General features: G+C 40.2%; 1 protein-coding gene across 1 annotated transcript in view; it reads left to right on the top strand.

Moving 5' to 3' along the window:
• The first annotated feature begins 1449 nt into the window (after positions 1–1449).
• The window catches only part of LOC138801806 (uromodulin-like), a 29793-nt gene continuing 4258 nt past the window's right edge, over positions 1450–26984 (top strand). The window contains exons 1-13 of the mRNA XM_069984904.1: positions 1450–1597; positions 3825–4063; positions 5708–5830; positions 6676–6853; positions 6932–7069; positions 7816–7830; positions 7926–8717; positions 12184–12285; positions 14706–14914; positions 16779–16936; positions 17792–18037; positions 22496–22658; positions 22769–22847. Of these exons, the coding sequence (XP_069841005.1) occupies positions 1483–1597; positions 3825–4063; positions 5708–5830; positions 6676–6853; positions 6932–7069; positions 7816–7830; positions 7926–8717; positions 12184–12285; positions 14706–14914; positions 16779–16936; positions 17792–18037; positions 22496–22658; positions 22769–22847 (2557 nt within the window). The 5' untranslated portion in view covers positions 1450–1482. The remainder of the gene's footprint in view (positions 1598–3824; positions 4064–5707; positions 5831–6675; positions 6854–6931; positions 7070–7815; positions 7831–7925; positions 8718–12183; positions 12286–14705; positions 14915–16778; positions 16937–17791; positions 18038–22495; positions 22659–22768; positions 22848–26984) is intronic.

Below are 26984 nucleotides of genomic sequence, written 5' to 3' on the forward strand. Positions count from 1 at the left end.
TATGTATAATATTTTAACAAAACAATGTAGGTAATAATTATCTTAGTGCTATTGTCTCTGCATTTAACCAGTTGGGTAGAAACCCATTCAGAGGGCTGTACTTTTGTAGGGAAATCCGGGGACAAGGAAATGCATTAATAATAATATGATTACAATACATGTCCGTTGAATAGTGGTTCCCTGTCTAAACTATAAAAGCTGCTTATACTGAGCTCCAGTCTTCACAGAGACTAGGACAAGAGACGTCTTACATTGAGTAGTCTTTGCTTTACGCACCAAGGAACCCAGTTCTCCATGACAGTTAACAAGTAATAGAACCATGTATCTATATTTGAGCCTCATGTTTCAAATCTTTGTAGCAAGAACAATATGTAAGTGCAAAATGTGGAACCTATTGTAATTTATTAGCACCTTAAAGTGCATCTGCTATATTTCACCTTTTTTTCCATTCTATACTGTAACAATAGGGGGATACAATACAACAACCGGATACAACAGTGGTAAGTGTACAATGTATAACAGATGGATAGGCAACCTGTACTGTACATGTTGGCACCTATCAAATTAATAGAAAGAGATGGATAGAGAGTTGTGGCTTTTATAAAACCAGTATCTTCTTATGTAGCCAAGGGTTGACTTTTGTGGATAAATCCCTGGACATATGGTGCAATTATGTGTATGTATTTTACCAATATCACTCTATTCCATATAGAATATTTTTCCACCACCTCTGTGACATTATATGCATTTAATTTTGTGTTTATGTCAATTATTAATCACTACTTTATTCCCACCTCTACAGGTAACGGCACCACTGCTGCTGGGAGGAATTGTAGTGTGTACACAGGTAAGACAAGTTCACAATTACTAGAATGTTTTTCTTATATATTCACAAAATATGAAATCATGATAAAGTATATAGAGGTATACTGTATGCTTTCATGACTGTGTATTAACCCTAGTTTCTGTGCTGATTATACAAGATAGGAACAGAATAAGGCTGATTTTCTGGTGACAAGAATGGAGTTGTCTGCTGTTTGTAATTTCTTTTTCTTAGAAATGTCCCTAGGATAAGTTGGGGCCAGTTAGAGGGGAACTCAACAGCAAGTGTTCAAATTACCCTGTAGGGCCATCACGGGGGAAATAGGCATTACATTGTGCCAATCCAAACATTGGGCTGGCATGTAATGGATGGATTTGTTGGGTCCTCCAGCGTACTAGACGCTCATAGTAGCTGCTATCCACTCCTGCTACCAGATAAGTGTCTTTAAACTCTGAGTTATCTAGTGCACTCTCGGCAAATATGAAAAAATAACATCACATTATGAATGAAAATAATAATAATATTGAAATTGTTACTTTTAAGAGGTAACTAAGAGATTGACATCTCTATTATGAATATCATAGCATGAACTGAATAACATTCCCTTATCTCCTCTAGAGTCTTCCTCCCTCACTTACCTGGTGGACACTACAGGATCAATGTCTGATGATTTTATTCAGCTGAAGAGTGTAAATAGTTGGCTATTGGACCGTGTGACCGCCAGGTTCCCTTGTGGTGTTCGGCAATATACCATGGTGGAGTTCAATGACCCAAGTATGTTACTTTGACTGTCTCTTGGTTTACATTGCACTGATGGATTTTACATTCCTGTTTTATTAAATGTTGCCAGTTTTGTTGCTGAAAAAGTTAAAAACAAACTTTTAGGGACATGCTCAAAAATATAATCAAAGCAAGACGAGGAAATCTGCAAAGTACCAAAATACATTTACCTATAAGATATAAAAGTCCATAAAATTCCTCTAAATGGATAAAAAAAACATAAAAACTACGAACAATGAAAGAACAGGGTCAAGAACAACGTGTAAACAGGAAGGAGAAATCTGAAAGAAAAGACAGAGAAGGAACCTAAGGAAAGAAAAGAAGAGAAGACAGAGAAGGAACCTAAGGGGTCTGACAAAAAGCTTAAAGGCAGTCAAATATTGAACAAACATTAATTTAGGTGACATCTAGCCCCCCTGACTATCCTATAAAAGTGCATTTTTGGTTTCAATAGAAAAGGGGAAAAGCTATTCTGGCAGCTGCTTAACTCTTACAGGAACAAGTGATCAGTACATCAAAAAGTAGCCAATCCTCCTACTCCTAAACATCTGCAGTTAGGGACACCCACATACACATCAGATGATCTGTCCTGCCAATATTGTTTGATTGAGACAACTTTCATTTATTGTGTATGTAGCCCTTTAAAACTTAATATTTCAGAGATATTAAGATCTCCTCTAGACTCTGCATTTTCCTTTGTGGTTTTCCCATTGATACTACACATGTAATATAAATATGAAAGACGTCCTGGGTTTACTATCAAGCCTGTGAATAAAGAACAACAGGATGTAGAATGATGGTACAATGGCAAACACAATCACAGTAGATTCTTTCTGAATCCCTAAAGATAAGGAAATGGTAATAGGACACAATAAAAGGGGAAGTAAGAAAGTAATGCCATTGGAAGAAAGTAACATGCCTACATTCCGTCTAGCCCTTAAAGCGACTCTGTACCCACAATCTGCCCCCCCCCCCCAAACCGCTTGGACCTTCAGATAGCTGCTTTTATTCCAAGATCTGTCCTGGGGTCCGTTTGGCAGGTGATGCAGTTATAATCCTGAAAAGCTACTTTTAAACTTGCAGTCCTGTGCCAAACTGGCGTGGCCTAAAGTGTCTATGCCCTTGGCTTGTATTGCCTCTCCGTCCCTCCTCCCTGCCCTGTTCCTTATTCATCCCCTGTCTGAACACTGCACAGGTGCCTTAAAGGGATTAGCCAGTGAAAATCTTTCTTTCAGATCAACTGGTGTCAGAAAGTTATAGAGATTTGTAATTTACTTTTGTTAAAAAATCTCAAGTCTTCCCATACTTATTAGCTGCTGTATGTCATGCAGGAAATGTTGTTTTACTTTCAGTCTGACACAGTGCTCTCTGCTGACATCTCTGGCTGAGACAGGAACTCTGTCTCAGTTTTCTATGAATCCCCATTGAAAACCTCTACTGTTCCACTGTCTCGGCCAGAGATGTCAGCAGAGAGCACTGTGTCAAACTGAAAATAAAACAACATTTCCTGCATGACAAACAGCCGCTAATAAGTATGGGAAGACTTGAGATTTTTAATATAAGTAAATTACAAATCTATATAACTTTCTGACATCAGTTAATCTGAAAGAAATTTTCTTCGCTGGATAACCCCTTTAACGATCCAATGTGTAGTGTTCACACAGGTGATAAATAGGAGAAATCCTGCCTGGGGTATCCCTTATGGTGAAGAGGGTGGGAAGGAAGGACGGAGAGATGGTGCAATCCTAGGGCAAAGACACCCTAGGCCACACCAATTTGACACAGGGCTGCAAGTTTAAAAGTTGTTTTTTAGGACAATAACTGCATCACCGAATGCACCCCAGGACAGATCTTGGATTAAAAGCAGCTATCCAAAGATACAATCGTTTTTTTTTGTTGTTTTTTTGGGGGTGGGTGGGGGGTACAGAGTCGCTTTAACCAGAAATGCAATAAAATTGTGCAAAAGACAGGAGGTTGCTATAAAAGTACTGAGCATATGAAGAGACAAATTATCTTCAAATGAATCACAAACATTTGTGACAGGTGGAAAGCCCTCTTTATGGTTCGACAGTCAGGTTTTTTTTTTTTTATTGCAATTATTGAATGAAAAGTCAGGAAAAGATTTTTAAAAAATCAGAAGTCTCCATTTACGTTCTGCTTCTGGCTTTGTATTGAACACACACTAGCAGAATTGTAATTATTTTCCTCATTGCTTTCACAGCTTATGGACCTGTTAGAATAACCAAATCAAAAGAACAGTTTGCAGATTTCTTTAACAGCCTGGTGGCCAGCGGAGGTGGAGATTGTCCAGAGCTGGCAATGCATGGACTGGAACTGGCTTTGGGAAACTCCCCACCCAATTCTTTCATCCTGGTATTAACAGATGCATCTGCTTTAGACTACAGGAACTCAACCCTGGTTAACCACATCTATTCACTGATCAATATCACCAAATCCCAGGTAAAATAATTATTAATAATAATAATAATAATAATAATAATAATAATAATATAGGTATTGGTGGTTGATAATAATAAACCTACAGTCCCTTATTAGTGGTCTAGACAGGTAGTAAATGCAGTGCAGTCAGGAATATTGGGCATAGCCTACATGTCTTTAACCAGTGTTTCCATCTTTCAAAGCAATAGTAAGAGTTGAACAAACAGACTTTAAACAAATAGAGCTCAGAATCTCCCCCCAAAACTTGGTTTTGTCTGAATCCAAATTTTCTCGGATTGTTATTGGCTAATTCATGTAAAGGTCAGAAGTGTCAACTCGGGTACACTGGGCAGCGAGGTAGTGCATGTGTGCTATTGCCTTGTGTATCGCTGCTTATACCTATTATCAGATTCCCTGGGAACGGCACACTGTACTCCACCCAGAATGGTAATTAGCTGCCGAATTTCAATAAAATTCAACGGATTCAAGCAAATCTATTGAAATTCAATTTTGGAAGATTCGATCACTTCTGGTAATAAAACATCACTAGTCTGTGCTATCACTTTATAATCAGTGGGGGTCTCATGTCTATCATTTTTACTGTAAATGGTGCATTCACATTTCCTGATCACACCACGTATCTTGTCGGGACCCCGCTCTGAACTGTGCCACTTCTGGCTGGTATTTGCAGCCGGGAAGCACCTCCATTAGCCGACACGGGTCCCGTGGCAGTGCCAGCTAATTAAGCATCTAAATGCAGCCGTAAAACCTGACAACATTAAAATGCTGTGTTCCTGTGTTCTAGTTAAAGAAAAAGTAAATTTTTTTTCTATTAATAAAAAATCCCCTCCTTTAATAAAAATCCAAATTACCCCTCTTTTCCCATATTATAAATATAAATAAATAAATGAACAAACATGTTTGGTATCGCCGCATGCGTAATCACCTGAACTATTAAATTATCTCATTCCTGATCTTGCACGGTAAATAGCAAAATTTTTGCGCATTTTTGGTCGCATCAAATCCAGAAAAAGTGTAATAAAGTGATCAAAAATTTGCATATGTGCAATCAAGGTACCGATAGAAAGTACAGATCATGGCACAAAAAATTACACCTGACACAGCCCCATAGACCAAAAAAATAAAAGCATTATAAGAATGGGAATAGAGCAATTTTAAACACATTTAGTTTTTTTTAAAAGGTTTTAATTTTTTAGCCATCAAATAAAATAAAAGTCATATCATTAAAGTATATATCATTGTAATCATACTGAAATGAGGAACATAGATAACATGTCAGTTTTACCATAGGGCTAACAGCGTAAACACGAAACACCCTGAAATGAAAATAAATTCCTTTTTTTTCAATTTGACAGCGCAAATGATTTTTTTCCGGCTTCGCAGCATATTTTATGGGAAAATAAAGTCTGTCATTGCAAAGTACAATTGGTGTTGCAAAAAATAGGGCTCATATGGGTCTCTAGGTGAAAAAATGCAGGCGCTATGGCCTTTTAAACTTATAGTGGAAAAAGCAAAAGCACAAAAACAAAAATTGGCTTTGACCTTAAGGGTTCAATAATAAAGAGTAATGATATAAAATTAATAAAATAAAAAATGTAACTGTTATAAACTCTTAAATTATTTCCCCTTTCGTTTCTTCCTCAGGTTTTCTTCCTTCTTACCGGGCTCTGTGGAAGCATTTATGATGCAGATTTCCTTATCTATCGAGATATCGCTGCTGCCAGTTTTGGACACGTCTTTCAAGTTTCTGTTTCAGATCTCAATAAAGTACAGTAATTTACCAGCTTATAAATTATATTCTATAGAGGTAATATTATTCAGCTGTGTATTGATGGAAGATTTATAGGGGTGCCCTGTGTAGTTTGGATCATGGGCAGCTAAATTGGTCATGGATTTCGGTGGGTACTAGGTGGTGGTGGGGTGAGTTAGTTAGATACATTATTTTTCATTTAAACTTAGATCTTTAAATACAGCAAAAACCATGTAGTAACACCACGATGCTATCTCATCCACACTGTATTTATGTTGAAATAACAACAAATTAACAATCAGTTATGAAGAAACAAGAATTAATCCAATTTTCCATTCCCATTGTCTTCACTCCAGGACCTTCTTGTTGGTGGGTATATGTGTGATAGCCAGAGTTGTAGTGTAGGCCAGATTCTAGCAGAAGCCTGTGTGGAAAGGTCATGTGACCTACCTCTCATACACATTATAGAGTATCCACCAGCGGTGGCAGCACAGATAATTTTATCTATTGCACCGGTATATCCCAGTGTATGCAAGTGTTAAGCAGTGGAATACAGTACAAATTAGGCATATTTGATCTTACAGTGTATACAGGATCATACTGACAGAGGTTACTCTACTGCTACACTACCGGGCACTGGTGCACTGTATATGTGTTACACCTCTAATCCCAGGATTCTTTATGTCACTGCTGTTTAGCTTTTTTCTTTTTCTTTTTTTTGTAACATGCTGGACCAGGCAGAAGTACAAATCAGTTTGAGTTCTCTTTTAATAAAATCTTACTAGAATCATAACCAGCTGGGTATGGATAAAATGCCTGTAATATACACCTGACTTGACCCTATAATATACCTTATTCCCAGGTCTTTAATTATTTGGACTTCACACTTTCGAGACCTTCAAACAGCTCTGTGCGCCTCTTCTCCGGGGAGTATAATGCTGGATATAATTCTGGGAACTTTACTATTGCAGACAATTTTACATCCCTAATCATAACCACAGATGGAGTGATCTATTCTATACGAGTATTGGGGCCTAACTGTAAGTCTCTTTACTCCTGATATAATGATAACCTGTTTGCTTGTTATATAGTTACATGTCTATTTCTCTTATGTGCAGCTACTGAACTTCCACTAAAACAGATTATTTCAGAAGTGTGGGGATCCATGTATCAGCTGACAGACCCTAAAAAAGGAATGTGGACTATAGCCATAAATGCAGGAGGAAAATACTCTCTACGAGTTGAAGGGTTTACAGGTACTTTACTGCTGACAATATCTATCTATAATCAATGATGTGAGCAGCAGCACAAAATGGTGCCCGCAGACGAATCCCAGACCCAGGATCACAAGTCAGCTAGATGCAAATACTCTGCAGCACTCCAGACAAGTTAAAAAAACGTGTAGTGTCATTATTCCATCCAAACGATACACAACAAACAAGGTAAGTGATACACGATGTTTCGGCGTACCTTGAAAAACGTTGTGTATCACTTACCTTGTTTGCTGTGTATGAAGAAAAGAACACCATCATTTTGGTACTGCATATGAGCCTCATTCAAATCAATACTGCAAAACAATACACAGCACATGGACAAAGGTGGAGCCTATCTCTCTCTCTCTCTCTCTCTCTCTCTCTCCTATCTATCTATCTATCTATCTATCTATCTATCTATCTATCTATCTATCTATCTATCTATCTATCATCTTTCCTTGAAAAAGATGATGCTCTTTCATGCTGTAAGCATTGTGTACCGTCGACTGGTTGTCTCAGATTATTAATTTTCATTTCCGCCTTATTTAAATTAATACTGCAATACCAGACACAGACCATGGACAAAGATGGGGCTATTTATGGGGGAAAAACACATTTTTTTTCTAACTTCAAAAAACAGCTTTGCGCCTCTCCACATGGAAGCGCCTGGTTTTCTTGAGTATTTACTGTAATAATATACATGAATCATGTTACTTACTTTACATTGTTCTTTTTGTTTTGTTTTTCAGCTGTGAATACTTCATGTAAGTATCACATTAATCACATTTTTGATTAACATATTCTGAAGTTGGAGGAATAAAGAGTAATTAAATTTATTTATTTATTTATTTTTTTACAGCTGCAAGAAATTGCTCACAATGTCATCCAAATGCTACCTGTGAACAATATGTTGGCTATGTAAAATGCAACTGCAAAGAAGGGTTCATTGGCGATGGCTTCACCTGTTCTGATATAGATGAATGTGCCTACTCTTGGTCAAATAATTGCTCCTATGGCATTTGCCGTAATACTTTTGGCTCCTTCACCTGTGACTGTCCAAGTGGCTTTACCAGCTCAGCAGGCACCTGTATTGATATAGATGAATGTGCCCGCCCTGAACTAAACCGGTGCTATTTATGGACATTATGTATCAATACCTATGGCAACTACTCCTGTTACTGCCCCTCTGGTTATTATGGTGATGGTTTCCATTGTGAAATTAATGAATGTTTATACGGATTCTGTGACCCAGCGGTTGAGTGTATAAAATCACTTGGGTATTACAACTGTTCTGATCCATGTTCAAACCACACTGTTCTCAATGAACCCTGGAGAAGTACATCCAATATGTATGATTACCGATATAATTGTGACTATTACAAAAATGGATGGTATCGCTTTATTGGCAGTGGGGGTGTTCGCATGCCAGAAAGTTGCACACCAGCATATGGTTGTGGTACAGATGCCTCCATGTGGTTGTTGGGCACACATCCAATTGTAAGGAATGGAATTGTGAATCGGACAGTTTGTGCCAGCTGGTTTTGGGGCTGCTGTGAATGGTCAACTACCGTCCAGATAAAAGCCTGTCCTGGAGGATATCATGTGTATAGACTGAATGGAACGCCAGCTTGCTCTTTGACCTATTGCACAGGTAAGTAATAGCTTCTTTATTACAGACTAATATGTATGTTAAAGCCTCCTTTTAACCCCTTAACAACATAGGGCGTACATTTACGCCCCCGCAGCCTGGGCCTTGGCACAAACGGACATAAATGTATGCCCCGCTGGGGTACTGGGCTAGGGAGCTCGCCCCATAGCGGGTGAGTACTGACTGCTATCTGCAGCCAGGCCCTCACCCTCAATGGCGCCATTAACCCCTTAAACGCCCTTAAACACCGCGATCGCAGCGTTTAAGTGTAAGTGATCAGAGCATCTCTGGTCACTTACCGATCGGATGGCCTGACTGCCGGAGGTCCCTTTACCTTCCTCCGTGCAGTCAGGTCTTCAATCTTTTGATAGAGTCTGCCACAGGCAGGCTCTCTCAGAAGATTGCCGATAACACTGATCCCTGGTATGCTATGCTATGGTATGTATGTAAAAGTCCCCTAAGGGGACTATAAAATTTTAAGAAAACAAAAATAAACATTTTAAAAAATGTCCCAAAGCTAGGGATGGTCCGAACCGAGTTTGGTTCGGGTTCGTACGAACCCGAACTCTCGGCAATGATTCCCGCTGTCTGCCCTCTCCGTGGAGAAGGTGGATACAGCGGGACGACCGTCTGGAAAACTGGGATACAGCCATACCCATAGGCTGTATCCCAGTTTTCAAGTCGGTCCTCCCGCTGTATCCACCCGCTGCACGGAGCGGGCAGACAGCAGGAATCTGATGACAAGCGTTCGGCTTCATACGAACCCGAACCTCGGCAGTTTCGGACCATCCCTACCCAAAACCCTTCCCCCAATAAAAGTGAAAATCACCCCCCCTTCCCATTTTATACATAAAACACATAAAAATAAAAAAGCTAATTAACATAAAATATACCGTAGTGTGCCTAATCTTCTGATCTATTAAAATAAAGCAATATTGTTCCTGCTTGGCGAACAAAGTGAACAAAAAGGGCTTAAAAATGCAGAGATTGCTTTTTTAAATTACATTTTATGTATAAAAAATTTATAAAAAGTGATCATATGTCTGATCTAGAAAAAAATGTTACTAATAAAAATTAGAGATCATGGCGCAAAAAATGATGCCCCATACAATCCCATGGGTGAAAAAATAAATGGCTATTAGGGTACAAACACACACAGCAGATACGCAGCAGATATGCAGCAGATTTGATACTGTGTTCAGTTATTTAGATCTAATCTGCTGCGTATCTGCTGCGTATCGCAGCAGTAAATACGCAGCGTATATGCCGTGTGTGTTTCTACCCTAAGAGTTACAATAGGGCCATTTTAAATACACCTATTTGCAAAAAAAAAAAAGTTTTACTACTAATAAAAATAGTAAAACATAAGAAAACCTAGTAACCATGCATATCGGTGTGTTCAGACTGACTTATACAATAAAAAAAAATGTCAGTTTTACCATAAAGTATACGGAAACATGGAACCCCCGCAAAATTTGCGGAATCACATTTTTTGACCCAAATTCACCCCATAAATGATATTTTGGGGGTTCATTCATTTTATGGCAGATTGAAATATGCCATTACAAAGTACACTTGTTCCTAAAAAATACAAGCCCTCGCATGGTCCTGTAGGTGGAAAAATAAAAGTGTTATGGGTCTTAGAAGGCGAGGAGGAAAAAAACGAAAACGCAAAAGTGACAATTGTCCCGTTCCTTAAGGTCATTTCAGGCTCAGTCCTTAAGGGGTTAAACGACAATTCCGGCAAATTTTTTTTTAGCTTAATTAACATCCAGTACAAAGTTATATAACCTTGTAATGTTTGTTAATATTCTAGCTGGCCCCCTTCAGCCCCCCCCCCCACAAAGCGAAAGAAAGCATACATACTTAATAACTGTTAACCACCTCCTCTTCTCCCGGTGTCATCTTGTGTCGATGCCGTCAGAGCGGGCGGCAAGTCTGGTCTTCTTCCTCCTCGGTGTCTTCCACTAAAGTGAATGGAAGACAAAAGGCTGCTGGCATGCACACCGGCAGCCTTTTTATTGACTGGAGTGTATCCCATGCGCTCTGGCCAATGCAAAGACTGCCGGCACGCATGACCACCAGCAGCCTTTTGTCTTCCATTCACTTCACTGCAACCACTTCACTTCACTGGAAGTAAGGGAGATCTGAAGACACCAGCCAAAGATGATGGGGACACGGCTGGCAGGAGATTCAAGCGGCGATCGTTACCGATAAGATGGTGCAAAAAGATAAAGGTGTGTGTGTCTTTTTTTTTGTTACGCCGGAGTTGTACTTTAAGCCCTTAATATTGGAGCCAATTTTCATTTTTGCGTTTTAATTTTTTCCTCTTCGTGTTTAAAAGGCCATAGCACTCGTTTTTTTACCTACAGACCCACATGAGCCCTTATTTTTTGCGCCACTAATTTTACTTTATAATGGCAGACTTAAATTTTGCATAAAATACCCTGCAAACCAGAAAAAAATTATATGCGCAAGGAAATTGAAAAAAATTGCATAACTTTTATATTATTTGATGGCTTTTAAAAATTAAAACCTTTTAAAGAAAATAAATGTTCCTTAACATTGCTCTTTTATCATCATTATAGCGCTTTTATCCTTTGGTCTATGGGGCTGTGTTTTAGGTGTTGTTTTTTGTGCCATAATCTGTACTCTCTATCAGTACCTTGATTGCATATATGCGACTTTTTGATTGCTTTTATTACAATTTTTCTGGATTTTATGCAACCAAAAATGCGCAATTTTGCATTTTGGCGGGTTTTGGCGCTTACGTCCCTTACCTTCAACGCTGACACGTTGTGGAGGCAACCCTCCTTAATCATGGCCATAATTTTAATGAAGTGACTGATTTTAGATGTACTGAAATAAAGCATTGAACCTTTTAAGGAGCTATGGAACCTTTCCTTGCTCGGAATATTCCATACGGGTGACCGCCCGCAACATTTCTTCACATGCTCCTATGCCAGAGAACTGCACAGCACAGAATTCACTGCTTGCACAAGGGTGAGCTTATTCTCCTTTTTTCACAGCAGAAGGGATCCCCCCTCACGCGCAGGAGTGGGGGTTGGGGGAAGTGTGGATCCAGCCACAAGACCCCAGGGAAAGGCCTATGGAGGACTTTTAAATGCAGCTGTCATATTTGAGTCTCCACCAACAGTTTTCCAACATGTTTTCCACCAATTTGGCTTACTGCTCCCCTCCCTATAGGGAGCACATGAAAATTGGTCCTTGTCATACGTTCATGTGTACGGAGAGGACAGGAGATAAATAACTGACAGTTATTGAAGGTGTATGGGCACTTAAACCGCTATTCACTTAAAAAAATGCTAAACTACAGTACCAGATGCAACCTGTGTAGAGGTGTGGTGTCTTAAAGGGGTACTATAGGGTACTAGGGTTACTACTCCCATGTCTTCCTGTCATGTCCACCCTGACATTGTTGACGTACAATTTCACTTTCCTTTTTCAGATCCTACAACAAATGACACACTGACATGCCCAACAGATGAACAATGGCAGCTAAGAGATGGCAGCTATGGATGTTACTGCACAGACAAATATAAAGTAGCTGGTAAGTCCATCATTGAGAATATGCTACATGTGCCCCCTTGGGAAACATTTACTCTTGAAAAGTAGTGGGCCCCTGCATATGATGACGAACCACTGAGCCAAGGACACAATGCCTAAAGCCCTCCCAGATACCTACTTACCTAATCCTTCTGGACAGTGGAAGTTACATCATGGTGTAGTTTGGGGTGGGGTGAAGGGGAGGGGGGGGGAAGCTTCAGGGTTTTTCTATACCTGGCAGCTCCCAGAAGAAAACAGTTATGACTATTAGCCAACAAAAAGTAATTTCCATTGTTAGCTATTTTAGTTGAAATGTTGCTGATAATTCTGACGGTACAAGAGCACATCATTGGTAGTACAGCAGGCTGTAGCAATACAGAACAGATCTAATGGATCATTGTAGTACACATCTACTGCCTTGATCTGTAGGATTAATGAAATGATCAATAGGGGGATGTGAAAAAAAGTGAATAAAAAATATTTTAAAAAAATATATAAATTCATCCCATAGTAAAAAAAATCAAATCACTACCTTTTTTTCAAACTTCAAATTACCCCCATTTTTCTAATAAAAACATTAAAATTTTTGGTATTGCTGCATGTGGAACTGTCTGAGCTATTGAATTATGTTCCTGATCCCGCTCAGTCAATGCGCAAGTGCTCAAAAACTTCCAAAATCCTTATTTTTTATTACATCCTGGAAAAAATGGAATATGAAGTGATCAAAAAGCCATATATAGACAATGGTATCAATTAAGACTATAGATTACAGTGTAAAAAAATAGATGGCCTGCAATTAGCCTCAGAGACAGAAACATAAAATAGGTTATTGGGTAATTTTATGTACTTTTTTATTTTTCAGTACTAAAATAAAGTAAAAGCTTCATGAATTGACGATTGTTGTAGTCATACATTAAAGTGTCCCTGTCATCACATAAAACTTTTGACATGCCAAAGGTTTTGATTGGTCTGGGACTGAGTGTTCAGAGCTGTAGTGACTATGAGAACAAACGGGGAGAGGCAGAGGCTCGCTCCACACTTTGTGTCAGTGAAATCATTCGGGCTCCATATACTTACATAGACTATCAGTCGGCTCTATGACGTGACACAGAACCAGGAGAGGACCACGCTGAACCAGTCTTCTCCTGGCTCGTTCTCCCGATCGCATGGGTCTTAACACTCAGACCCGTGCCGATCAAAACTTTTGAGATGTTTCTCTGACATGTCAATTTTTTTTTCAATCATGACAAGTACACTTTTAAAATATAGATTTTTATAAACTATTCTTTTATTTTCGCAGCATATGTCATGGAAAAATTAAGGATGTCATTACAAAGTAAAATCAGTCTTGCAAAATACAAGATCTTATATGGGTGTGGAGATTTATAAAATAGTTGTAGCCTTTAAAAGACAAAAACAAAAATTTTTATGTAAAATGAAATAATAAGTAAATTAGGTTGTTTGGTGCACTGGGGCTGGGACTATAGCCATTGGTGCGCCCAATTGCCCGTCTACTCTCTACACGAATATTCATTCTGTGTTCTAAACTCCTATTAGTTTCCTTTAAAGTTACAAATAAATTACATTTCTATACCAGGTAACTAAACAAACCATATAAACCTGACTATATGTATACTTTATGACCAAAAACCATTGGTGGCCTACATAATACTTGCATAATAATTCAGTCCTGTATAAAAACTCCTACCTTAGTTCCTTAGCTCTCATTCATATTCCAGTCCATCCCTGTTGTATGTTCTTATGGAAATATTTCTATATGGATTTTTTCTTCGCCGAGGAATCCCGCCAGCCTCCGTGTTATACAGACAGTCTATGGGAGGACTTGCGCCTCCTCTCTCCACACGGAAGAATTTAAGTGAATTTCTTCCGAGCAGAGAAGCGCGGAGAGAGGAGGCGCATTAGCCCTCCCATAGACTGCCTGTATAACACAAAGGTTGGCGGGATTCCGCAGCCGAGAGTTCCACCGTGGAATTCCGCTATTTTTACTCAGTGTGAACTGGCCCTTATGGTCTGCAAAATCATGACTTCATAGGACCTTCTCCACACAGCCATAGAATACAGTCTGTTTACTATCCACAAGTCCACATCTGCATTTGCCCAAAGCACAGACCAAAAATACTGTATAAGGACATGCACTTATATGGTTCAGATTGTGCTCCAAGCTCATAGGCTTTTGCCCTCTTTCACATGTGCACGGTCTGTGATGGCAGGTGGCTCACAGATGACACGTGAAGGAGGCATTAGAGTGCATACAAGTACTTTTTTTCTGCGCCAACACAAAGAAAAGATAAAACATATCAAGGTTTACTCTAAAAACCTTTCCAAAATGCATTGTGGCCTTGACTAGAATTTTTTTCATGGCTGAACTGAAAGTAATTATCAGTTCTGTATTTCCTATTGCAGCTGTCACAGACATACGGCCCGAGCTGACCTGCAATGAAATAGACATGAAAGCTACTTTTCATAAGTGCCAGCTGAAGAGTGTGAATTTCAACGCCGATACTGTTGCTCTGGAGGACACCAGCTGCTTTACATTGTATCAAGATCCGAGCACAAACACATTTACTATAAGAGCGCCCCTTCAAGCAGGAAGATGTGGACTTCAGATAACTGTAGGTGTTAATCTTTCTGGCTTTTTTGTATGAAAAAATGCCCTATGGCAATGATGGTACTTTTGGTGTTTTTCTGTATGTCAAATGTAAATCCAGCTTAAATTCCCTATTGTTCCCATCTTGTGTAAAAGAGACAGCAGTATAATAAGTTATAAACAGTAAGGAAAAAGAGCTTGCACTCACCGATATTGCTGCAACTCAAGTCCGTTTATTGAAAATCACATCAGCTTGTGTGGGGAAGGGAGGTGAGCACAGGTGCGTCCTAGCCTAGGCCGCACTTGCGCTCTTCTCCCTTCTCCACACAAGCTGATGTGATTTTCAATAAACGGACTTGAGTTGCAGCAATTTTGGTGAATGCAAGCTCTTTTTCTTTAGGGTACCTTCACACTTACCAGATTCGCAGCGGATTTAACGCTGCAAGTTTGCAGCAAAATCGGCTGCGAATCCATGTAGTGTAAAGGTCAATCGGTTACATATCCGCAGCAGAACTTCCCTTCCACTGCGGATATGTAGCCTGGCCCCTTTAGCATCTCGCTGCTCCCAGCCCAGAGCATACATTACCTGCACAGCGTCGCGGCTGCAGTGAGGCTCCCTCGCTCCACATCAGCCAATCAGTGCTGCTGTGCACTGACTGATGGGGACTGAGGGGAGTCGGGAGCCTCACACACAGCTGCGGATATGTAACCCCATAAAACTTTATACTACCAGGATTTGCAGCGGATTTCGCTACAAACTCGCAGTGTGAAATCCGCTGCGAACCCAGTACGAGTGAAGCTAACCCTACTGTTTATTATTGGAATGACTGTGCTCAGCTGCTCTCTGTAAGCCGAATTACCCTCATAAAGACTGTCCTAGCTCAGGAGTCTTTGTCTGATTCGTATATGCATTGGTGCTAACTCTTTTACTGGATGTTTGATAATATTAAGTTATACTTTTCCTTCCTTTATGGTGCCTGGGTCCTTACTAATCAGGTGTAGATTTCTGTGCCCGTTGGATTTACCGCTTCTTAGTAAACCCAGCAGGTGAATGGGGGTGGGGCCTAAATTAAGACCAGAATACGAGTACGCGGCTCTTAATAAATGTCCCCGTATGTGTTTAACTTTCAAGGAATGCTTTTGGTTACATGTAGGTAAAAGGGGTTATCTGAAAAGCAGAAAAGGTTCTGACTACAGATGAGCCGCAGTGCTCACCGAAGCAAATCGCTTCATTTGATCTGTGCTCTGCTGATCACGCCGCCGGGCTTCACGTACTGCTCCGCTCCGTGCCACACTTCCCAGGATGCTGGAAAAAGCAGGATTCAATCCTGGGAAACTTCTCCCAGTTTCCCAGGAATGGATCCGGCATTTTCCTGGCACCCGGAGTGGCGCGGCAGGGAGCGGAGCAGTGCGGGAAACCCTGTGGCGTGATCAGCAGAGCACCAATCCAGCAAAGCGATTTGCTTCGCTTAGATGAGCGCTTCGCTCATTTCTAGTTCTGACTGCTCTCCGGCGCTGCTTACACCCTGGCAATCTCTGACTGTCTTAGGGGACAGGATTGAGTTGCAAACATTGTGTGAAGGTGAAACCATGCCCACACACAATGTCCATTAGATGGCCATTGTCAATGTAACATTGGTAACATCGGGCAGCTATTAAACATACACAACATGCCCATCTCATCCTGGAAGTTATCATCTGAGGAAGCCAGAGAAAGGGAGGAAGGTAAGACTCTTTCTGCTCTCCGGATATCACCCTTAGGCTATGTTCACACACTGCTTTAGTGGATAGCCGCCATTTAAATATAATCGGCATAATATTGGCAAATAATTACAGTTATTTTAAAACAATGGTTGTTATATAAGTGTTTATATCTTCTACCTATTTAGAACAATGGAACACATGCAATTTATAAAAACACCCTCAATCTGGCCCTGGCATCTACTGGGGTAATCACAAGGGAAGATGAACTGGCTGTCACAATGTCTTGTGCATACCCCCTGGACATGATGGTCAGTCTGGATACAGCTGTCAATCCAATACTGAGGTAATCCATTTATTCACACCTTGACCTTTATACCTTAGGTGTAGTCTGCATGAGCGATTGTACATCCAAAAGGGAACCAGTCCCATCCCTCACCCTTCAGAGTTCTATTTACTTCAATTGGTAAAGCCACTTTAGGCCTCTCTGGCAGAAGGACATTAATATTAAATTATACCCAGCATCTCAAAATTCATTATGCCCAATCTTTCTTGGGTTCTGGGTACAGTGTTATAGCCCCCTTATACCACAATTGGGAAAAGACTTTTGTCAGATCTGTATAGCCAGCTGTAGAAGCTTTAGGAAGAATTTTTTAAAACCTGCCTGGCTTGGTTACATTAACAATTTGGTTTAGAAGGTGATTTTATTGCTCTCCTCTCAGAGCTCCTCCATGGTGCAGAGCTCATTTCTCATTCCCTCCATTCTGGGCGATTGGCACCATTGCTGAGCTGTAGTTTATATGCAGATAGTTCCTCCCTTAGTTGTTGGTCAATTCATAGCACAGCACATATTCCACTCTGCCATGCTATCGACTAAATAGGGTGCTGTGTTTATGATTTACATGGCATACAGCTATAAATGGCACCTGGGAGAGAAGGTTACTAAAGCACTGGTTGTACAAGTGTTGTGTAAGCAGCAAGGCAAGGAAGGAGTTACACTAAGCACTGCAATTGTTGCTGCAGAGATCAGAGGGAAGCCTTAATTTTCTTTGTATGGACAGTGCAGACCTTTAGAGAATAGAAACACACAAAAAACATAGGGAAAAAAACACTCTTTATTTATAGTTTTTGGTATTTTCTGCTGTATAGCACTAATATATTGTAGAATGTGGCTTATGTATTAACCCTTTCATGTCTACAGCTACACAAATATCAGTGTTGGTGGAACTGGACAGTTCACAGCATACATGGCTCTTTATCAAGACAGCAGTTATACAACTCCCTATGGGGGATCAGCAGTTATGCTCACAACGAAGTCTATGCTGTATGCTGGTGTCTACGTTCGGGGAGGAGACACTTCCCAGTATGTTTTAGTAATGAAGAACTGCTATGCAACGCCTACAAACAACTCAGACGATGCTGTGAAGTATTACATCATAAAAGACAGGTACAGACTAATAGTCTCTCAGTTACTGGTTGTTTCAAGACAAGCAAATGACTACTTAAAGCGACTCTTTACCCATAATGTGAACCCCCTTCCAAATCACTTGTACCGTCAGATAGCTGCTTTTAATGCAAGATCTGTCCAGAAGTCCATTCGGCAGGTGACACAGTTATTGCCAAAAAAAACTACCTTTAAACTTGCAGCCCTGTGTCAAATTGGCGTGGCCTCGAGTGTTTGTGTCCTAGGCATGCAACGCCTCTCTGTCCTTCCTACCTGCCCTCTTCACCATTAGGAATGCACCAGGCAGGATTTCTCCACATCATCACTTGTCTGAAAACTGCACATGTGCTGCATTGTTAAAGTGTCACTGTCGATATAACTTTTAAAATCTAAATCCACAGTAGATGTGAAATAAAGCAAGTTTGCAATATACATTCATTTTTTTTTTTTTTTGTTATGCTGTAGAACAAAGCTGAACTTACCAAACATCCAGGTCCAGTCTCCTGAGGGCAGATTTTCTGACTTGTGCTGGCTGAAAAAAAAAACAGACTAAACACAGGAATTCTGGCCAATACAGAGAGTCATGGCTCACTGTGTCCATCAGTCACATGAGTCACATGACTGCCTTCTTTATGTGAGCACTTACATGGCCTGGAATACACAGGGACTCCTGTTTTCTGACTGCTTTCTGATTTTTATGAAAAAAAGAGTCAGAAAACAGAAAGTTCCGTGATCTCCATGATAACTAAAAAAAAAAAAAGAAAAAAAAAATGTAAATTGCAAACTTGCTTTATATAACATCTACTGTTGATTTAGGTTTTGAAAGTTTTAACAACAATGACACTTTAAGGTACATGTGCAGTATGTGCAGTAGGAGAAATCCTGCCGGGGGCATTCCTAATGCTGAGGAGTGAAGATAAAGACAAAAAGAGGCACAGGCGCCTCGTGTGATACCAGAGGTAAACGTGGAGAGTATAGGGGTGGTATTGTGCTCACCTTAAAGCTACTTGGGCTAGTAGCGTATCACCCTAATTAGGGTATATATCCAAGCCGGGGTCTCTCGCTTGCTAGATGGATTCACAGGGCTGCAAAAGCTGGTGGTACCTCTAAACGGGATGCTCCCAAACAAGAGTAAAAAGAAAAATCCAAAAAAATGGTATCATTACCAGCGCTGTCACTGCCAGAAAATCCAATTCACCAGGCGAATGAAGAAAAACTTGTTTATTTGGTTGCACAACGTTAACATGTTTCGGGAGAGTATCCTCCCTTCCTCAGAACCAAAGTGCAAAGACTATGCACTTTGGTTCTGAGGAAGGGAGGATACTCTCCCGAAACATGTCAATGTTGTGCAACCAAATAAACAAGTTTTTCTTCATTCGCCTGGTGAATTGGATTTTCTGGCAGTGACAGCGCTGTTAATGATATCATTTTTTTGGATTTTTCTTTTTACTAATGCTGAGGAGGATGGGGAGGAGAGACGGATGGCAGTCACAAGCCTAGGGCATAGACACTCTAGGCCATGCCAATTTGACACAGAGCTGCAAGTTTAAAAGTTGTTTTTTTCTAGGACAATAACTGCAAACGGACCCCAGGACAGATCTTGGATCAAAAGCAGCTTGTGGGTACAGAGTCACACAATGTATGACAGCGGCCAGCTGCTGTCTGTGAAGTTCAACCCAGCGGGTACTGCATTACTGGCCAGATGAACCTAATTTCTTTTGAATTGGAATACGGGCACATACGGGTGTGTCTGCGTTCCAATTAGCCATTGCAGACAATGTAAAGTGTGGCCGTAGCTGCACTTTACATTGTCTGCACTTTCTGCACAAAATTGACATGTCAGTTTTCTGTGCGGCCACATGGTATCCCAGCCGGAGTGTATACAAAGTGTAAACACTCCCGCCAGGATTCCATAGAAAACAGTGCAATGTATTTTTTCACCAATTAGCAATCTGCAACAATGACTGTTATTAATTAAAAAAATACGTTGTGTGAACCCAACCTAATAGTGAACACAGAGGTGTAACATGAAGCTCGTTGTCTTGTACAAAATCTGGATCAGGGCCTTGACCTACCATGTGCTATTTATAATACTGTTCTTCTCTTATGAGGCAAAGAGGCTTTTGGGCTATTGGGTTACTTTTTTTATGATTCTGGTATAGATCAGTAAAAATTTTTGCATACAGATTTTAAGGTATTCTACGCTTTGGAAGATCTCTTTTTGTTAGAAGAATATGAACTGATTGTAGGTGAGGCCCCAATGATCAGCTGTTGTCTTCAAGTGTCCAAAACCCCTTTGCTGCCCTACTACAAGGGAATGAAGCCAAGTCCTATTGAAAAAATCAACCAGTCACTTATAAAAAGAGAAGAAGGTGTCATGTACAGGATTTCTCTAAAGAAGGAATATAAGAATAAAGAGATTGCTGCTCTCTCACTCTACTATCAGTGTTGAGCTTCAGTGTGGCAGCTGAGGAGTTTTCAATTCTATACGCACACAGGAGCTTCTACCATCAGTCCTTACTGGGATGTTTATTGACATCCTTTACATACATTGAAAACAATGTGCATCTGTGCTGAGAATAGGCCCGTCAGTGGGCATCTGTCACATCAACAATGATCTGCAAGGATATTTGTATAAAAAATAACATGTTTTTGAGTTGTGATAGAATTCTTCAACAGTAATACAAATCTATGGATATCATGGCCGCATTTTTAGAGAGATCCATCTTGTAGTGTATTGGACCTCCTGCATCTGCTTTCATAGCAGTTCATTGTGGCATAGCTTTCACTAGCTGTTGAATTTGCTCTGCAGGAACTTTGCCCCATGCAGACAGGATAGGTTCTTATGGTCACTGTACATTACAAGGAGGTACTGACATCCTCTGAATAGAATGCTTTGTAGTATTAAAGAGAAACTAACAGCAGGTTAGAAGCATTTACCCTGCTGTCCCTATAGTGCACAGGGTGCTGTGGGTGAAGATATTTTTCCCACCTTGGTCCTCAGTGCAGTGTTTGGAAAATTTCTACCTTATTTCCTATGCAAATGAGGCAGTTTGTGCCCTTGGCTACAGACCTGATCTGCCCCGGATGACCTGCTACTTCTAATGAAGGAGGAGGAAGAGTCTTACAGTATTCAAGTGCTTCTTCAGTGCTTATCACTGCAGATCCCACCCCCAGTGCACCAAACCACCTAATTTGCATAGGAAATAAACTAGACATTTACCAGAAACTGAGCTGAATATCAAGCTAGGAGAATGTCCCTGTGCACAATAGGGACATAACAGCAGGGTAGACTTCTAACCTGCTGTTAGTTTCCCTTTAAGATATTGGGGATGTTAAGCCAGGAAAGCAAGGGAAACTTACTGTCATGTTTCATGGAATTGGTTTATGCATATAAAACTCTTTTGGAATAGTGCACTGTGCTTTTAGGGGTCTCCTCCTTGGTCAACCACATTTAGATAACATCCACATCCACAGAAGACCCAGAGTGTGCTAAGAAAACATTCCTCACACTATTATAAAGGGTTAATTGATAGAGATAAGTGAGTAGTACTTGAGTAGCTATTTGATCAAATACTACACTTTTCGATACTCGTTTTTGATCGAGCATACGACCGGAAACGCAGTAAAAATTTGTTTTTCCTCCCACCATACTTGGTGCCTTTTTCTAGCCAATAACTATGCAGGAGGGTGTGACAGGCTCCAGGAGCCCGCTGGCATCGCGAGAACAGGGTCTACATTTATTGGCTGGCTTACTCATGTGACCAAGGTGGGAGGAGAAACAAATTTTTACTGTGTTTCTGTTCGTAAGCTCGATCGAACGAGTATCGAATAGTGTAGTATTCCATCAAATAGCTACTCCATTGAGTACTACTCACTTATCTCTATTTATTGATATATGCTGCTTGTGCTGAATTCTGATCCTTCCATCAGTGCAACGGAAATCAGTTGATCTGACCAGGCAATATGTTTTTTTTTTCTTTAGAATGAGTCTTCACATTCACCTCTGACCTGTATTGTCGATAAGTTGTTTCCATACCTTTTCACCTAATGTTTTCCCTCACAGCACCAAACAGCAGCCCTCATTGGAAGTTGCTCGGATCACTGGATTTTCCCATACTATTGTGGATAGTCCCAGAAACTGATCCACAGAAAACGTGCTTACTTCATATTATGCTGCACTCCAGGGTCAGGTCTAATTTTCATACAGGGAAGCTGCAGTTGTGAGAGATCAAAAAGCTCTAATAAAATGACCATTTGGTGTAGGACAAAGGTCATACTGGTAGGGGTTGGGATTGTCAACCACAACAACCATTATGGGCTGGGTGCCAAAACAGGGCCCCATAATGGGTAACCCATTTTAGGTTTGGTATTCAGGTCCCTTCTCTTAAATCACACAGACCTTTGTAGAGGTATAAACTATATTATTGTTACTGGTGTTTGTATTATATTTCCCTTTAGTTGTCCTAATAAGCAGGACACAACCATTAGCGTATTGGAAAATGCCGTCTCAAGACAAGGCCGAATGTCACTGCAAGTGTTTAAGTTTGTTGGAAACTATAGCTCTGTCTACATTCACTGTGCTATTAGTCTGTGTGACGTCACTGCTGGATCATGCTCCCCTGTAAGTATAAACTGTGCAATAATCTGCATCATTTTGTTTCTTAGCACAGCGTGCATTTTGCCTGAACTTGTACAATCCCCATATAATGACATTATATTCCATCATTGCAGTCATGTTCTGGAATTGGGTCCCGAAGTGCAGCAGCTGAGCAAAGTTATCAGCTAAAAGTGGGTCCAATCATTCGTCAAGGTGAGTATCCTAACAGTGATGATATATAAGTCGGGAGTATTTTTAGTTCTAGGTAACAATTAATAGCACAATACTACTAAAAAACCCCAAATATGGGGTTTACGAAAATATATGAAACCAAACATGGTAGAAACCAACAAGAGGATTTTTTTACTGTTGACATTGCAGTATGACTTGTATTTTAATGGATACAGTGTTTCCTTACTTGATTGGTGTACACAAGCCTTATTCTATCCAATAAGGCTTGTGCATGGATCCAACCCAGCATGGTCCATAGATACCTGAATTTTTGGTGGCAGAATCGACTACATGCTGATTGGGTGAGGCAACATCATGACATATACCTTTTAATGATACCATTAAATGTAACAATTTAATGTATTGAGAAGATTTTGAAAGGTTTATGATGTGATGGAATGGAAAGAATATGCTGCAAGAGTCGGCATCTGCTGCATGTGGGGCAAGCTATGAGCCCGTGTCATATTTCCCTTGCACACATCCACCATACTATACTTCTTTGCAAGTGCCTTATAAGGCCTTATATAAAGTTGTGCAAAACATAGAAAATGACACAATGAGAAGGACACTGTATGCTGCTAGTTAAAGAGATTAACATGTGAAAATCTAGGTGCACTGCCCCTTTGGAAATACAAATATGCAAAAGAGTCCACGGAGTCCCATTTATGAGTCTCGAATCATGGGACTAGCTAGATATCCCTCCACCAGAGACCATCAAAAACATAATTATAAATGGCCCTTTCAGTCAGTATCCAACTTAATTTAGGCTGGGTTCACACTACATATATTTCAGTCAGTATTGTGGTCCTCATATTGCAACCAAAACCAGGAGTGGATTAAAAACACAGAAAGGCTCTGTTCACACAATGTTGTAATTGAGTGGATGGCCGGCATCTAATGGCAAGTATTTGCTGTTATTTTAAAACAACGGCTGTTGTATTGAAATAATGGCCATTATTTACTGTTATATGGCGGCCATCCACTCAATTTCAACATTGTGTGGACAGAGCCTTTCTGTGTTTTTAATCCACTCCTGGTTTTGGTTGCAATATGAGGACCACAATACTGACTGAAATATATGTAGTGTGAACCCAGCCTAAAAGTCTAATAGAATAGAACAAGGAAAATACCAAAGACAGGTATCCACAGACAGCTGGTTTGGGATGTTGCCCTCATCAGCATAGAGTCTGATTTTGGCTATATGGGAACAATACCTAGTAGACCACTGCAGCAAAGCAATAACTGATCTCTGATACACCAGCTAAGGAAAACACTGTAGGCTGCTAGTAAAAGTGCTCAACACAGTGAAAACCTAGGGAGTCTAACTCAAAGTCCCATGTTCGAGACCTTTAAATGAGACTGTGCTGACTGTTTTCCACACAGTTACAGTCTTTGAACAATAATAGTGACCCCTGTTACACCCGACAAAGTAAATATGTCCCCTTGTGAGCCCCATACAGTAATATGGCCTGCTTTTTCCCCTTACATAGTAAAAATGCTCTTTTTTGTTCCCAGATAAATAAACATGTCCTCCCAGTTGTGACCCACACAAGATAGGCCCTCTTTGTGCTCTCCACACAATATCGAGGCCCATTTGTGCTCCCATTCATATCCTCCAGTTGCGCCCCCATACTTGTTCTAAGTTTTGCCCCCAAAGAATAGTTAGACCCCTTTCCATGTCCCCCACACAGTAATTAGGCACCTATCTCATTTTATTAGTGCCTCCTGTGCCTTAATCCATTCAGGACCAGGGTTTTAACTTTACTTCCATTTTTTGCGGTGCATTCCTATTGATGGACATTCATTTCTATCTTTGGATGAAATGGGCGCAGATGCAAAATTGGTAGCTGGGCACCTGCAGCAACTTCTGGGACCAGCGCCACATGTAGCAACACTGCTTTAAACTTTTTGCGCTAAGAAATGTACAATAGTCTAAGCTGTTTCTAACCTCGTGAAGGCCACAGGCCTAGGGAAAGCAGAGGCCTACAGGTGCAAGTGACAGGGCAGAGAGCCAATAGCGCACACTTTTCAACTAGATCTGCTCCTTGAGGACATAGATACAGTTAGAAACAGTGTTGACCAAGAGAAATTATTGGGAAAGGGGTGAGGCTGTTTGTCCCCATTGCAGCCACCTGGTCTGCTTCCAATAGAGATATGACACTGCCAAACAAAGTGATAAAGCATACTTACTAAAAATACTTACCAGCTCAACCAATTCTCTGAACGTCCCATAGAAGCAAAGCTGCAGTGTATATATTTCCCCTTATACATGTAAAAGAGGCTTTCTTTTTGCATATTTTGAAGCAAGCCATCACCTACTATATGCCATTAGTAATACTGGTGTCTTCTTTTTTTTTTTTTCTTTCAAAATATTTTATTGAAATTTCGGCATATTGACAAAAAATTTGGTCAATAAGACATCTTACACAGTGGTACATTAAACAATAAGCTGGCCCAAGCCAGGAATGACATGGGATATTAACAGTAAGATAGAGTAGTCAAAAAATATGACATAATGGTTATAGCATATGTCCCCTGAGAGAAAGTCGTAGATGGTGGTAAATGACCGAATAGTATCCGCATACAGGGAATACTGTTAAAACATCGAAGATGTGAGGATAATATGCCGTAATGATGTTGAGCAAATCATAGTATATAATAGATCAATAACCTATATATAACAGTGGATATAATAAAAAAAAAAAATTAAAAAAAACAAACAAAAAAAACTATACTAATGAAATAAAAAAAAACAAATAAAAACCAAGAGAAATAAAAAGAGAAAAATACATAGAGCATATAACATAACGCGACACGGAACAAATAACACGCGACCATCCCGCCACTCCCAACTGAAGTCGGATATTAGAGCTCAGAGGAGTGAATCACCTGGGCTCAGCGATGCAGTGCTCAATGTTAGCTTTATTCAGTGATCCTTGAAAAACAACGGAGACAATACATCGTCTCTCACAGTCTCACGCCAACATGTTTCTGGTACATCACATACCCTTAATCATGGCTAAGGTTAAGGCCATACAGGTGAGTATAAAAAGGTGATCCGACTCCGCCCAGAAGCGTGATGGCGTCAGGACTTTACATATGCACACACCCATAATAAACAAAGTACAGACTAAAACCAATTTTGCATTCATGTTGCAGAGTGTGAACTGTGGCAAAGTTAGTCAAAACACAATGAATATGCATGAATAGGAGCAAATGAGACAACTCATGAAAAATTGCAAAATTGGTTTTAGTCTGTACTTTGTTTATTATGGGTGTGTGCATATGTAAAGTCCTGACGCCATCACGCTTCTGGGCGGAGTCACCTATTTATACTCACCTGTATGGTCTTAACCTTAGCCATGATTAAGGGTATGTGACGTACCAGAAACATGTTGGCGTGAGACTGTGAGAGCCGATGTATTGTCTCCGTTGTTTTTCAAGGATCACTGAATAAAGCTAATATTGAGCACTGCATCTCTGAGCCCAGGTGATTCACTTCTATTGATCTCTACACGCTGTTGGAGTGGGGGCTCGTGCGGAGCAGCAAGTCTCTAGGTGCTGAGCCGGCTACACACATTGACTGCATTAGAGCTCAGAAACCTAGAAATAATTAAGTATTGATCTCAGAAAATTTAAGTGGACCCAGAGTGTTAGCTGCATCTGCCTTTAGATACCAAGTCGTGTTCCTGAAACAGTGCATAAAGGATTGGATTTCAGATAAAGACATTAACTCTGTAATAATCAGTCTCCATTTATTGAAAAAAACTATTCAAAGATGAGTTCGGACAGTTTAATGCATTGATTTTCTCCATGCGTAGTAAATGCAGAACCGTGTCTTTGACTTCAGAGAGATTCCACTATCCAGTGGCGTAAAATACACTTGACCGCAACTAGTAAAATGACATAAGCACCTATGTGGCAAATATATGCGGGTATTCATGTCATTGGAATCCGTAGAGTAATAGTGAAATTTACATGGAATTGGATCATCCGGCAGTGCAATATTCCAAATGGAGTCTATTAATTCCCTGATCTCGTTCCAATATTTATGTAGTTTAGGGCTATGCCAAAGCCCGTGAAGGAGATCAGCCTTGTGGAGGTTACATTTAGGGCATT

This window comes from Dendropsophus ebraccatus, chromosome 9, assembly GCF_027789765.1.
Source record: "Dendropsophus ebraccatus isolate aDenEbr1 chromosome 9, aDenEbr1.pat, whole genome shotgun sequence".
Taxonomy (NCBI): domain Eukaryota; kingdom Metazoa; phylum Chordata; class Amphibia; order Anura; family Hylidae; genus Dendropsophus; species Dendropsophus ebraccatus.